Source organism: Sparus aurata, chromosome 18 (genome assembly GCF_900880675.1).
Source record: "Sparus aurata chromosome 18, fSpaAur1.1, whole genome shotgun sequence".
NCBI lineage: Eukaryota > Metazoa > Chordata > Actinopteri > Spariformes > Sparidae > Sparus > Sparus aurata.
The window spans coordinates 32,286,331-32,301,740 of record NC_044204.1 but is presented as its reverse complement, the minus strand read 5'-3'; the positions used below and the strand labels follow the sequence as shown (position 1 = coordinate 32,301,740).

The 15,410-nt window shown below is 43.6% G+C and overlaps 1 protein-coding gene across 7 annotated transcripts in view; it reads left to right on the top strand.

The window, feature by feature from the left end:
- Positions 1–15,410, top strand: part of atp8a1 (ATPase phospholipid transporting 8A1) — a 118,493-nt gene that overhangs the window by 90,321 nt on the left and 12,762 nt on the right. For all 7 annotated transcript variants that reach the window (XR_003981468.1, XM_030396704.1, XM_030396702.1 and 4 more), the window contains 6 exons: positions 278–352; positions 2,311–2,433; positions 7,506–7,584; positions 8,722–8,783; positions 8,987–9,043; positions 9,380–9,487. Coding sequence is in view for 6 of the 7 variants with exons in the window: in XM_030396704.1 (XP_030252564.1) it covers positions 278–352; positions 2,311–2,433; positions 7,506–7,584; positions 8,722–8,783; positions 8,987–9,043; positions 9,380–9,487 (504 nt within the window). In the remaining variant the exon portion in view is untranslated. The remainder of the gene's footprint in view (positions 1–277; positions 353–2,310; positions 2,434–7,505; positions 7,585–8,721; positions 8,784–8,986; positions 9,044–9,379; positions 9,488–15,410) is intronic.

Sequence of the window (15,410 nt, the reverse complement as noted above, 5' to 3'; positions counted from 1 at the left end):
CTCAGTATCACTAATGGAAAGCATATACCGGTAATGAAATGGCAATTAGAAAGACTGCAGAGATTTAGTGTTTTCATCATCTAGTTTGAGTGAAGCCTGAAGTATCAAGTTCATGACTAAATGCCTTACTGATTAAGGTGACAGTAATGGGAAATGTTTTGGTCACAAAATCGTTCTTGTCATCTTGGTTTATCCATGAAAATGAAAAGATTCTTAGGTACAAACTGCTTTCTGCTCTTGTTCTTACTCTTTCTTTGTGTGATTTTGTCTCCCATAGATCTGGTTTGCGTTCGTCAATGGCTTCTCAGGCCAGATCCTGTTTGAGCGCTGGTGCATCGGCTTGTACAACGTGGTGAGTGTTAATAAAATCAACTCTCTAAAGAGCCCACTTTGCTTCTTTCTGATGCAGAACTGATTTGCAGTGGTACCCCAAAACGTATCCCTTTATTGCGTGACTATGTCATCAACATCTTGAAGCCTTTCTCCTTTATTTATGACCTGTTGTCAAGTCCGTATTCCCTCTGTGCCCTCAACTATGTACAGAATACGAAAGAACAACAGCTCTGCTTGCCCCAAAGAGTGTAGTTAGCGAGGGCAGCTACATTTGAATGATAAAAAGAATAGGAAGAATGGAGCAGCGACTGAGCTGGCGGCTGATGTAGGGAGTCCCACAGGGCTCCATAATGGGACCACTCCTAATGAACTCATATTTCATATCTGTCATGAATTAGGTAGACGAAAAAAATGCGCATCTGCAGGTCTGATCTTTAATACCCCGCCATTAAGCCCACGAGGAGTTGATGTGTAACTTTAAACTGTTGATTAAAATCAACTCAATTCAATAAACACGAATGAGTGAGAGAAGTGTGAAGTGAAATTTCCCCCTGATTCCTGATGGAAGTAATTTATGGGAGGGACAAACTGTCAAGTGAAGAGAACATTTCCACAGCTCGGCATTCACTTCATAATAAACCACCACCTTAGGACCAGCACTGCATTGTGGGGGTGGGAAGAGGGCTCAGTCTTTCACTTTATCCCAAAACTGGGAGAATTCCTCCGACTCAGTGGGAGTCTGTCAGAAGCAGTGGGCTGAATCCGCCCCTCAATGGAGATCTTCCTGGGCCTGGCTCTGAATAAGAAAGGAGCCCAGTGGAGCATGTCCTGTGACCCACTGGTCCCGCAGACTGAGTCCTGCAGACTCCCACTCCAGATGGGCCTACAGGGAACTCACACCAACTGACCCGCTGAGCCCCCCAGCCACACAATACCATCGCTCCTCTCTCAGCAGCTGCTATACAGAACAACATTACAACACCACTAAGAAATTACACTTCAGCTCGGCTTAAATACCTGCTTCTTAGTCAAGAGCGTCGCAGATGTTCGCTGGAGATGGAGATGAGTTTTGCATATGAACAGTCTCGAAGCATGACGAATCAAAATAAGAAACCGAAAGGTTTGCAGGTCAGTGGTCTTCAATGATGTAAAGTAAGGGATGAGACAAGTGGAGAGCAAAATGAAACAAATTAGTCAATACATTTAACATATGGAGACTCTGGCGATGATGAAGACAGTCTCCTACCATGATTTTTATTAGTTTAACATTCACCTACGCAGTTCATATACGGTAGTTTTATGAAGTTCTCATAGTTCAGAGTTTTCGGTTGCAAGAGACAAAAAAATCTTCATTATATTAAATATAACTGAGCTGTTTTAAAGTCTTTCAGGCCTTCATTTCACTTTGAAAGAGCACAAATTATACAAATCTGCAAATTAAATTGTTTTTTTAGTTGTTTTTTTCAAGTAACTGCTTGAAAAGCCTTTTCAGCATGCTAAACATATACCCACTAAATGTTCTTATCATTTTCAGTGCTAGTTGTGCCATGATACTGGAATCTGTAACTATTTTAGGGATGCACCAGTTGTGTAATTCTGAGCCAATACCCGTGTCTACAGTTAGAGTTTGATCCATTGCCGATACTGGTACAATGTGCCAAGGGTACGAAGATGTCTTCATTATATAAAAGACAAATTAACTGTAAGACTGCAAAGAATTTCAGCACTGCATTACACTGTCTTTGAAAAACGTGTTCATTTGCATGTTTACAGGCTTCAGATGAGCCGCGGTTAGAAGCCTGTGGACCTTTTGAGTTGAGATTATTTTGTCACACATTGTTCCCCCTGAAGTCAAGAGGGAATTTTAATCCTTAACATTTTGGACAAGAGGCTCATTTGTGTGTAAAACACAATATAATCTGAGTAAATCTCAGATGCACCGCTCATGTGTCTTTGTTCTGTTTTTCTCTCGTGCAGATCTTCACTGCCCTGCCTCCTCTCACTCTGGGAATATTCGAGCGCTCATGCAGGAAAGAAAACATGTTGAAATACCCGGAACTCTACAAAACCTCCCAGAATGCAATGGGCTTTAACACCAAGGTAACATAAATCTCTATCGTGTTTTGTTTAAGTGCATATTTACTGTTTATGTGCAGACAACCTGATTTAAATACTAGTGGGATGCTTTTTACATGTTTTTATTTTTCTTACTGTGGTCTTTTTGTTTCAGTTGCTTGTCGAGTAATCTTGATTACTTTTCTTTTCTTTGCATCTCCAGTAACATGTGTCTTGATAGTGAAGCTCTCAGGTTTTTCCAAACCGAGTGCGGCTTTATAAGAGTCTGTCCGTTGATTAGTGAGGAACTTGTACTCGGTTAATATTTGTTTTGGTGCGCTTGTCATTTGTGCTCCACCACACAAATGAAAAGGTCAACTGTTCCAGCTCTTACAACCAATTAACATCACATTAATGACACGAGATGTTCCCGTCGTGTTGTTGTTCGGGACTGGCGCGTCTCCCGTCACAGTGACCTGGCAGCTGCAGTCGGCGGGTCTCCAGTCGTATCCCGGTTTGGCCTGGCTTGACCTATTCTGTCTGGTCACACGGGCTGTCCGTTAGCTTTCCCCCGCTGGTAATAAAGATGTCTCCTTCTTTCTCCATGCTGAGCCGGAGCCCTGGGCCCTCCTCACAGGCGTGGAGACCTGGTTAGCACCGCATGGAGGTGGATTAAAGGCTGATTGGCCATGGCGGTCAGGGGCAGAGAAGGTCAGATGGGATGGGGGACGCAGCAGAAAGAATCGGGGGGGAAAGAGGGAATAGAGAGAGTGTGCTGTCATTGTGTGACAGCATTTGTTGCGGAAAATTATGCAATTTGTTTAAGCGAGAGAGTTATTTGTTCTCGGAGCAGAGCTGTCAGATTGAGTTTAACCCATCCAGGACCACACTGAGTGTATGAAATCACACCTCCGGTTTTACTGAGCAGGACTAATTCAATCTGTTACAGAAGGAGTTTTCAGATTGACCGAGTTATCATTTTGGATTGTAAGTTTTACTTTACTACATTTATTTGATTACTTGGATTACCAGTTACTTTGCAGTTTGCACGCTGCATCAGAGCCAATGTTAATGTATTTATTTATCGGCAATTGGATAAAAAGAAACACCGATTCTGACGATAAAATGCTGAATATTGGATCTGATCCGAGTCCAGGTTGACTCCTGGTATACTTTTAAATATCCTGATACTAAAGTTCTTCAAACATCAGGTTCTTTAAGACTTCTACTACTCGTATGGGTGACTTTCACTTCACCAAAGTAGTATTTTAACATCTTTACTTTCACTTAAGTTTGACTTTGGGTTATTTCACGACACTGTGCCAAACATCCTCTGGTTCCAGCTGCTCAGATGAGAGGACTGGATGCTTTTCTTTGCGATATATGATGAACAACTTGAATACATCTCCCAGGGCTTCACTCGTTTTGGCATTTTACAAATAAAACAAATGGGCAAATTAATCCCTGATGAAAACAATCGTTAGTTGCGGCTCCACTAATGTCACACCTGTTTTCCAAACTGTGAGCAGGATACATGAGAACAAGTTTCTCCCAGAACTATTACTGCAAAAGTTACTAAAAGCATTTGACATTGTGAACTCACACATGATTAATGATTACATTTTGGGGTCATTAGGTGAGTTAATGTAATTTTTTATGGCTTGGATTGTTAATTAATGAAAGCTAAACAAATAAAGGTCATTTGGTGGCAAAGCAGACCTGCTTTACACTCAGTTAATGCTATTTGTTAAAGCAGTCTGAGGAGGCGCTGACAGCGTTATCTTTAATCCATAATGTACGCAGCAGATTACATAGATATTTGTCCTCCCTGCTGCTGATTTAATCGTCCAGAGGAGTGGTTGAATTCTGTCGTAGGGTGGATTTTCCCTTCATTAACCTTTTTGACTTCATTAACGGTTTTCCAGCCAAAAACGGGTCACGAAAATATGCGTCTGATAGTTAGAACCTCAATTTTGTTTGGGCCACATTTTCCAAGACCCATAAATGATGACTCGGCCAGGTCGGCAGGTTGTTTTTGCTGGCTTGTCCGCTCTTTTCCCGAGATATTTTCCTTGCAGCTGGCCCGAGGCGAGGCGAGAAAATCCAGCAGGAATTTGGCCCCTCGAAGCCTGTCTTTTTGCACGCCTGGCTCTTTTGTACACAACAGATACTGTCTTTGTGAATTAAAGCTGTTTGTGTTGAGGTGAGAGAAGGGAGGTGTTAGAAACTCGAGGCGTGGCTTCAAAATGTGTCGCCTGTTCACTTTTAATGACATATTCCTGACACTTGAGTCACTGTAATAAACCGCACTCCTGTCTATGTAGTCGCAGTATATTAAAGCAGTTTACCATCAGCTATCACCTCCTACGCAGCACCGTACACTCTTCTGTTTTTTTTCCCCGACCGTACAGAAAAAAAACTGGAAGGGGTGGGCAGCTCTGGAAATATTTGGCTCAATATTATTTACTGGCATTCATGCTTTTTTTTTTTTTTTTTTTTTTTTGGCAATAAGGAGTTCCACAAAGGGCAGAATCTGTACAGGACAGACCGGGCATTCATTGGGAGGGGGATCCCTAGCAACTCGCCGGGGTGCAAGTGGAAGAAAGAGAGAGCAGAGTGGCTCGAGGGGTGAAAGGGAGGATCCCACTGTGACAAATGATTATGAACATTTATTGATTTCATTAGCATTCATTATTGTGCAGAGGAAGCCGGGGCTTGTTTGCACCCCCACAGTGCTTTTGGGAACAGGAGGCTGATTGAGAGCTGAGCCTGTCAGTGGGAGGCTAATTGGCATAAACATGCGATTGTAACATTAGTGATGATTTAGTCCACATTTGACCACAGAGATAGTTGGAGGAGCGGGGGGGGGGTTGGTGTGGGCCACCCGTTGCTCTGTGTATTGGGTTTGTGTACACAGTGGGTGGGTGAGGTAATCCTGGGTGAGGGGGGAGGGGGGAGGGGGGAGGGGGGGGGGGGGTGTCTGCTGCCGGACTTTGTTTAGTCGATAGAGGAGGTGAGGAGGTCGTGCCACTGAGGCCAAGGTGTTTTAGAAAGGCCGAAGACGTTTCCTTTCACTGTACTCTGTCCTGCTTTACTCCAGAGCCGCAACAACTAATCAACTGGTTGTCACCTCGAACTATTTTAATAATTGATTAATCTCGCTTAAATTAAACGCCCAATTTGTCTTGTTCCAGCTTCTCGTGTGTGTTCTGGTGTTTCTCTATCACAGTAAACGAAAAGCTTTGTGTTGTGGACAAAATAAGACGTTTGAAGACGTCTCCTTGGGCACTGGGGAAATTAAATTCTGATACTTTATAGAACAAACAACAAATTAATTAATCAAGAAAATAATCAACATATTAATCGATAATGAAAGTAACCATTAGCAGTGAATCTGGGCGATATCCAAAATATTATAACACTACATTGTCCCACCCAAATGCCCAAATCCTGATACATGATGGATGACATGTAGCCTCATTCAGATCTATTGGCTAAATATTACCTTCCTAGAAACAAAGTCCTCCATGTCTGTGTGTTAAAGTGCTCCAGGACAGCTCAGCACGCGTTTTCTTTTCAAAATAAAAGCCAGAAGATACCATAACAGCTGTTTGATACTGTGAAAATGATCGCAAATGTAAAAATAAATAACAAAGTAAATATCGCAGTATGCAGAAATATCTTATATTGGCCCAAGCCTGGTTAGCAGCTACACCACAGCTAGATAAAATGAGAATCTTAGCATTAAAATAGATTTTAATTAAAACAAAACACAAAACAATCATAAGGTCCGGTGCATAGAAGTATCCCTTAATCATGATCAAATAACTGACAAAAACTAAGAATTACCTCCTGCCACCAACGCCTCAAAACATTAACAGAGGAAACATTGAAGGCAGAACTAATAGTTGTTCTAAAGTGACTTTAACCTGCAAAAATCCCATGAAATTTTCATTTTTCAGGGTGTCCAGGTTGTCTGGAACAGGTCTTGTTTTCTGTTTCGCAGACAGGTTCCGCTGAAGTGGTTGAAAAATGTGTTTTTCAGAAACAAGCCTCTATTTTGTGTCGTTTGCCAAAGAAGAGGCCAAAGATTAAAATGCGATGTTTTTTCTGTTTTCGTTTTTCCTGTGTCAGCCGTTTGCTCTCCGACTCTGACGAATTTTTGAGCTCCCTCAGAATTAACACCCATCGTCTGGGTCAGCCGGGGGAGGGGGAGGAGAAGGGGGCACGAATGTGGAGCGGGCTTTTTTGGCAGAATAGATTTCACGGCTGTTTCATGCTACATCGCCCATTAGTGTTTTGTTTGGCTGCGGCGTCGCATAATGTAAATTTGAAACAAGGTGGTTTTGGAGCGGGAGTATTGATTTAAACGACTCATCCAAGAGTCTGCGTGCTTGCACACACAGACGCGCACACACGCAGACTGCGGTCCGCAACGCGATTTTCCAGGCCCTTAATAATTACCATGAAAACAGTTTAATCTCTGTCAGGCCTGTCAGTCTCGCTGTGTGTGTTTCTAGGCTGATTTCTGCTTGTTTAAACCCTCCTGTCATTTATTTCTACACCAGTTAAAATCCTCACATGAAAGGGCCGAAGCCTAATGAAATATAATAGGAGGAAACCCTCACGCTGGCAGCACATATATTAATGCTGGATAATGTTCTTTTCATCGAGGTGAGGACGTGTATTTTGCAGTTTCTTATTCTCGCTGCTTTTTTTTTTTTATTTGACGCTATTAAATATGTTGTAATCTTTAAAAAAAAAAAAGAGTTGAGAAACCTGCACTCTGTCCACTTGCCTTTCACTGCTTGCACACACACTCAGCAGCCTCTCTCTCCCCCATAACACACACAGAGGATATACAACGTGTCTGTCAGCGGGGTGGCCATTCAGCGAGGAGGCCCCGACAAAACCGCCACTTAGCCCAGCGCTGGGCTGGCACAAAGGGCCCGGGTCAGGGGTCACATTGGAAGGCTGGAGCTCCCCACACCCTTTTCTCATGCTTCTTTTTTTTTTTCTCTCCCCTCTCACTCTCTCTTCTTGGAATCTCCTGCCGCCTCCAACCCCCCACCCCTCCGCTCTTCCTCCTCCGTCCTTCTCCCCCTACTATTTTGCAGGTCTTCTGGGCCCATTGTCTGAACGGCCTCTTCCACTCCGTCATCCTCTTCTGGTTCCCCCTCAAAGCTTTCCAGCATGGTAAGTAGCTCCCAGAGACTCCGCCGCGACTCCCTCGGCGGACTCTGCGGGATGAAGAGGACAGTCAGACACACATACTTTGTCTTAATTAGTTCTCTCTCGTCGACCGTCCGGTCATGAATTGCAAACATGTGTGTGCTCCGCCAAGAGCGACACACACCAACAAGCGCGAGTTCACGTTTGCAAAGAGTCTCTGCAATGATTTTGCACGCAGTTATTCGCGCTTAATTCATAAATACACCACTCAGATATAAACTTTCCAGGTGATTGTTCAGTGCAGATAAAGAGTATATTTTTTTATTTAATTCACTTTTACTTTATTTATCCGTAGGTAAATTGTGCATGTTTTTGCACATTAAGATGCAAGCTTTCTGTGTGTGTGTGCAGAGAGAATAGGGATCTGTGAGCCGGTAAGACTTGGCTGGCCAGAGCAGAGGACCACACAAGCTTGGGCCTGCTCTCCAAACAAAGGCGCCAAGCCCCTTCACTCTGACTGACAGGCTGTCAGCAAAGCCTCAGCGCACACAAGACATGTGACCAGCCGGAAGTGAAGGGAAAAGGGAGCTTCTCTTTCTTTCTCTCTCCGCTGGCAGTCGCACGCCGCTGATATTTTAGCCTCAGCTGCGGCCCAAATCCACATACGTCTGATTTGCATTTAACTTCCATTTCTAAGTTCTCGAAACCTCCCGTTTGAGTAAAAGTGCTCTCAGTCAGTTGGATTCCAATTTAAACATGGAAAAATGTTTGTAAAAACAGCCCTTTGCTTTCTGTTTCAGCTGTGAAATAACAAGAACGTTTAATTTCTGAACATGATTAATGCACACGGTCTCTGCTGCTCAGTCTTGCTGATGGATTTTCACAGAAACGCTCCTTCCTAATAGTTGCGAAAGACAGAATCAACATTCCAGTCTCCCTCGAAGGGCAGTAATGGAAGCAGCGTCTGACTGTGGTTTTCACTTCACGTTCCCACGTCCGATTTATACCAAAATCTCTAACAGGGCGTTTCACACCGGAGTTCACGCTGACATTCAGTAATATCCAAGGAGCTGTCTGGCTGTTTACTCTTTGGCTCACCTAATGGAGTTGAAAGGAGACAGCTTTGGCCCTAAAAGCTTCTGTTGTTGATTCCCTTCACAGATACAGTTTTTGGCAATGGAAGAACTCCAGACTATCTCCTCTTAGGCAACATGGTTTACACAGTGAGTGCACCAATCTTCTTGACAGTCAGTGTTTCTGCTGGGTTAAACGGTTCAGGTGTCTGAGCCAAGTCTCATCAGATTTCAGTAAAATTATACCGTACAGTATGTAAAATAAAAATACACACTATATACGTTATATACAGCACTGGAGGGGGGGGGGGGCAGTCTTGGTTTTAACATCAGTCTGATTTGTGTCTCCACAGTTCGTTGTCATCACAGTCTGTCTTAAAGCCGGCCTTGAGACCTCGTCCTGGACCATGGTGGGTTGACGGCTCTCTCCTCTCTCACTAACATTCTGTCATCTCTTTCCAGTACCTCCATTTTTACACGACCACGGATACTTGTGACATATTTTACTTCCTCTTCTTATCTCCAAATCTCTTTATGGTTTGTTCCCACTGAGCTTGTAACCGTAGACTCAGTGAATCTACTATGCGCCGTATGGTAACTCCTTTAAGTGACCTGAAGACGCTGCATGTGAACTTACATACCTAAATCATAAAAACGACAACAAAACAGGACAGTAAACTGTATTAAACTGTTGGTTTACGGTATGTAAATCATAGTAAAGCTCGCCTCTGATCCCCCTTTTACAGTTCAGTCACATCGCCATCTGGGGAAGCATCGGCCTGTGGGTGGTGTTTTTCATTATCTACTCCTCCCTGTGGCCCCTCATCCCTCTGGCTCCCGATATGTCAGGAGAGGTAAACACACACATGTGCTCATACACACGCTCGCACATCTGCACTTTCTTCCTCTGGTACTAAAGAAACTGCTGATGTAGTCGTCTATCACTGACAGACCCGCAGTGCCTCGTAATTCATTTTTTCTGCGACGGACAGATGATGCTGGTGGGAATTTTCCGAGTTATACAGGTCTTTGTAAGCGGAGCCAGAGGGGTGTCAACTGTCAGACCTCTGGCTTGTGTTGCATAATGACTTAATTGGGCCAATTAGCCCAGTGTTTGTGTTACATTGCCCTCCCTGGGCTCTGAGTATCCACAGGTGACATTGACACAGTGAAGCAGTCTCGAAGCTAAGCAAACAGAGGCGAGGATGTATATTTTGTTTACACATGATGTCCTCGAAATCAGCAGAATGAGGTACTGCGGTTAGAAGTTCATAAAATATTAGAAGCGATTTAGAAAATAAGACCCTGACTTTACACATTTAGTTTATCGAGTTGGTATTTACATGCGAATGTGATTACTGTCTCTGGGTCACCACAGGTGGTCAATGAGAGCCTATTAACCACAGGTGACATGTCCAGTGCATTCTGGGGGAGAGAATGAGGCGTCTTTTCATTCGAGAACAAGAGCACAGCAGGACGTTATTCAAAGAGAAAGGCTGGCACCAAACAGGATGAAGTGGAAAATATCTGTTTATCTGGGACTCAGCACTCAGTGTGTCCTGTTTCAGTAAAGCTTCTGGCTTTTTGGGGGGATTCAGTGAGGGCTTCAATTGTAGCACAGTTGATTGGAGAGCTATTGGATCAGTTTTGGGAGTTCATAACTTTTAGCCTTCTATGGTGATTTTAGATGGAAAACTCAAAATGTCAGACAGAAATGTGAGATGATTCAACTTGGAACAGAAATGTAAATATGCCAGAACAGCCGCTCGCTAGAGAGTAACTCAATCTGCTCAGTGCAAGTCGTTCCTCATGTTAAAGGAAAGGTGGTCTGTTGATTTGTGATACAAACTTAATTCACGAACCCCTAACATATATTCTTCTCATGATAAACAAGTACAGTGTAAAGCCTCATGCAGAGCGGGATTTAAGCAAAGGTAAAAGATATCTGTGTGCACAGTTACAGTCAGATACGTAACCATTATCTGCAGAAACAAAGCGGACTTAATGCTCTCCCCGCAGAGAAAAGGCTGCTTTTGTGAAGTCGAGTCAGTTTTACTAAATTGGCCAAAATCACAGTCACGTGAGTGGGCTTGAATGACATCCTCTGTCTATAGACCCTCGACTGGAGTTAGAAAAAAAAATCCTTGTAGCGGGGAAAGAAATGGAAGAAACCTCAGGAAGAGGAAGACTCACAGAGGAGGAATCTCTCGTAGATGTAAGTAACAGAACAACCAAATCACAGAGAATACAAATCTGAAATGTAGATGAGATTATAGATGGATTGAATGATTCTGTTGCTGGCGGTCACAGCCAGGCTAGCTGTTTCCCCCCTATTTTCCAGCCTATGCTAAACGAAGCTAACCATCTGCTGGCTGTTACTTCACATTAAGTGGAGACACATGAGTTTGGTATCAGTCTTCTCTTCCGATCTCTGCCAGAAAGAATATAAGTGGATCTCCCAAAATGTCGACCTATTCCTTTAAAGTGGAAACAGACAAGCTATCCCCAGGTGGTATTATTGTTGCTGCCGCTGTCGGAAAGACGACTCGCTCGTTTCCATCACCATCGACACAAAACACAACAGGGTTTTTCATTCGTTTGGTTTTTAATGGGACATGACATCAGAGCGAAATGACGACAGTCTGCCAACCAGCAGACAGAATTGCATGTTGAAAGGTTTAAAGGGAACCAATCTAAACGCTGATGGTCATTATTCTTCAGCCAACTCATCGTCCAATCAGCATCTACTTCCTAATGATAGTTTAAATAAAAAAACTTCTGTAATTTCAGGTTAAATACTTCACTTTATAGTAAAATGTCCCTAATTTCTGATTATTATCATCATAAAACAAGCTCTGACTGAGTGTTTTGCACAGAAATGCTCCATAGTTTGCACTCAGTCATGCACACACACACACACACACACACGCATAAACACACAGGTGAGTGTATTAACTTCTCTCTGTCCGCGGTCTGTGAAGCCTGCTGCTTTCATCCTCGCCCTGCAGCACTTGACTGAAGACAGTAATGGTGTCCTGTGGGCAGTTGGTAACCCTACGCCCCTGCTCCGACTCAGGGATGCCAGTACATCATCAAACAGGGACACATCTCCCAGAAACCTGAGAGGGCATCAGAGACACAGCCTCCCCTTTAAGACCTTGTAGCCTCTGAAGAGCAGGATTATTCTCCACCCCGCTGCAGCCACACATATTTCACCACGGCCTCCCGACGTGTGCGCAAATCTTCAAATATTTTCTGTCCTTCCATCTATTTTCTTTTGCTCTTCTCTTTTACTTGTTGCGTCAGCTTGTTCCTCTTTGTTCTCCTTTTGTTCATCTTCCCCCCCCCGCTCTGCCAGCCGAAAACCTGCCCGAGGGCCAACAACATAACAGACACCAGAACTCCCTTCTCCTCCTGTTTCTACTCTCACTCACTACCCAGCTCAGCGCCTTTAACAAGAGACGTTAAGCAGCGCTCAGCTTCATGCGAACACATTCATCAATGTCAGGCTAAATATTACTTTCGATGATTGACAGGACAGGTGCAGGATCTATCCACGTAATACATTTAAACAGCCAGTGTGCTTTTCAGAGGCACTCCCCAACTGGCTCATCCCGTTTGCACCTCCTAAAAGTCTGACACAGATATCAAAAGAAAATGTCAGATTATTCTGTTCCAGCGGTGTAATCTGCCACGCTAAGCGGCTTAGCTTCACCTCAGGAGATGTCTTGCGCAGACTCTGTCACACTGACCTGCTGTCTGCTGACTCGCCTCTGCTATCAACACAGCTGTTGCCAGTACAGTTTATCCCTTCTCTCCTCTCGTTTCACGCACACCTTTGCTATTTTTTTTTTTATTTGTGCTGAGAGCTGCAGTGCAGCAGCTCTCACCCGGACTCAAGTGGATTTCACACTCGACAAGTGCGCATCAGATTCTTCCACAGTTTCTACTCAGTGATAAGAGACATTTTCTCGGAAAGGAATCATCTTTACTTAGAAGTTTGTTGATGCTTAGAGTGCCAGGAACACTCTCAGGGCCATCTATGCCAGTCTGTGAGATATGGCTGGGATTAAGAGCAGGTTTCTGTTTAGAGACATTTGGAAAGAATGGCTCATCTTTGAGGGCAAACTAAGGACAGCCCAATATTTTATTTTGCTTTTGGAGGCGTGATAGACGTAAATTATGAATGAGACTTTTGATACTGTTTTGGATATTTATCTCGCTAAGTTGTAACATTTTATTGTCCTCAGCCAATGTCACATATCCTTTTACTATCTTGGTATTTCACTTCGCACATCATTGTTATTTTGTGTGTGTAAGTTTTATTACCCTGCTGCCAGTTACCGCTCAGGAAACCAACTTAAAGAGAAACTTGAAACTGACTTCAGGAGCACTCCATCACAGACGTCTTTAGTCTTCGGTGAAGTTTGGTTATTGTCGTTTGCATCGTACCTGAAACAGGTAATGAGTTTGTGTGCTGAAACATGCAGGATTTGGGAGTTGGCAGCCCAAAGAAAACATACTGGCGACAGATGCTTTCCTCTTCCCTGTAGTCGCTCAGATAACAGGTCTAAAAACTGAGATAATGTGTTGAAGCTTGTTGAGACAAAGAACCAAAACGATGTGACTGGCTATACGGTTGGGCTCATTGACTGTAAACCACATTAAGCAAATTATGCTTCCACTTAGAGTAAAATAAAAGATAAAGCAGGGAATGCTTAAAGGCCGGGCCTCCTTTTGATTGACAAGACATAACCAAGTTGTGTCCTCGGGTTCTCAGTCAGATCCAATTAGGATCTTCCCCAGCTGCTTCGTCTCATCCAGATATCGTCTCTTCTGGCTCCAAAGAATCCCAGATTCTTCAAAATGGTCGTCCTCAAACAGATGGGTGAGGTCATGCTGGGTTTACACTTGGTTTTGCTCTAAACTCTAAGCTGATGTTCAAAAATGTCCACATTAGTATATGTTGGGATCTGCGATTATCTGTTTTTTCAGATTTAAGGAGCTCCAGTTCTTCTGGTTTTGATTGAAAGAAGTCCCCAACACGTGTTGCATCGTAGGGATAAACAATGTTCCTGATATTTTATAAACTTGAATGACCGAATGAAGGAATTATTGTCTTCTGTTTATCACTGCTGTTGACTTAAACCCTCAGTGGTACTTGTGGAAACCTTTTGTTCCTTCTTTAAGACTCATGAGCGTGTCGTACGGGAGGTTTTGTTAAACTCTTGTACCCAGTCCTCCCTCGGCTAATGATTGATAAGCGCCTCAACACATGGTTAGTGAACAAACTGACCCTGGTGTGCAATATTGGTGAGAAAAACGGTTTTAATCCACTGTACACACACTGTAAATCACGTGTGTGTGCGTGCATGTGTGTAGTCTCGGCTGCGTGAGAGTTATAAGTGTTTTTGTAGGAGTTCTTCTTGTGTGTTTTCCCTGTCGGTGTCTCGCTGTCTTTGTTAGGCAACACACAGCGAGCATGGAGTCGATGAAGGAACCAACTGAGTGAGTCTGTTTGTCTTCCACGTTGACCTCTTTGGGTTCTTAGTGGCTGATTTGTTTCTGTTGATGACATGTGGAATTTGTGGATTTGCCTTATTCAAGCAAAGGTTGTCCTTTTCGCTCTATTAAGTTGCTTTCTTGGTCATTTTTGCTGTTTGTTAGAGCTGACCCAAATGCCCTGACGCTTGGAATAATCAACTCCCAGATCAGTATTCGAAGGCAGGAAATTCAAGATAGCAAAATTGCACCACACACAATCATCCGGACCTCAAACCTCATGGGATGACGGCACTTGGGCGGTCCGCTCTTCTTTGCCAAATCTTAGCTACAGCAGGCGAAGCCGTGGCAACATGTCAGCCAAGAGCGAACCAAATAAACCAAAACTGACCAACGTCTGGGCCCAAGTAGCATCATTCCTGGTGTGGACCAGGTCTGCACAGAACACAGCTGCTCTGCTGTCTGGGATTTTACGTTGGCTGCACCAAAAAAAGAGGCAAAAGACCGAGGAAGAGTCCATCTTTGGCTTTTTAATAATCTTAAAAACCAACGTACGTAAAAACTAGCAATGGAGCTCAAATCCTCCGTGCTAACAACTGCTGAACACTTTAGTCAGGTTGACTTTTGAGACTTTTGAGCCATGGACAGTGGCTAATATCTCCCCTCCTCTCTTAGACTCATAAACATTTTAAAGCGAGGTGTGTAGGTAAATAAAGACTGCCAGTCTGACAGCTTGTGTTTGGATTGTAGGTTTGAATATTTATGGTAAGTTTTGAAGACCCAGACATGGTATTCCGGCCCTACTTCTCATGCTCCTTCTCTGACTGAACCTGCTCTGTTCTGTCATCTTCACTTGTGGCTCTCCAACACTTGTGCTGTGCTTTCTGACTATATATTCTTAAGAAGCTTTAGCTTTATATTCACAAGAGTCTCCGGAGGATTGGAGCACTATTCGGCCAAATGTATCATTTCATCTTCAATTTCCCTTCTCTCCTTGAAGCCAGCATATGTACAGTGTTGGCGGGTTGAGCCAACTGAATTCAGCCAATTGGAGAATCAACATGGATGGAAGCCTGAAAACATTATTCAACTTAGTCTAACCTTTCTCCTCTCAGTCCACCTTGTAAAAAAAAATGGTTGTACAAAGAAGCTCTGTGCATTCAGGAAGCTAGTGTTTGAATATTAGCATCTCCGGGATGTCGTACAGCTGGCACAGTGTTACCAAGTCGGTTTTTCTTAGTCTGGTTTGCTGAATCCAGAGCGACCTGTGGGGTG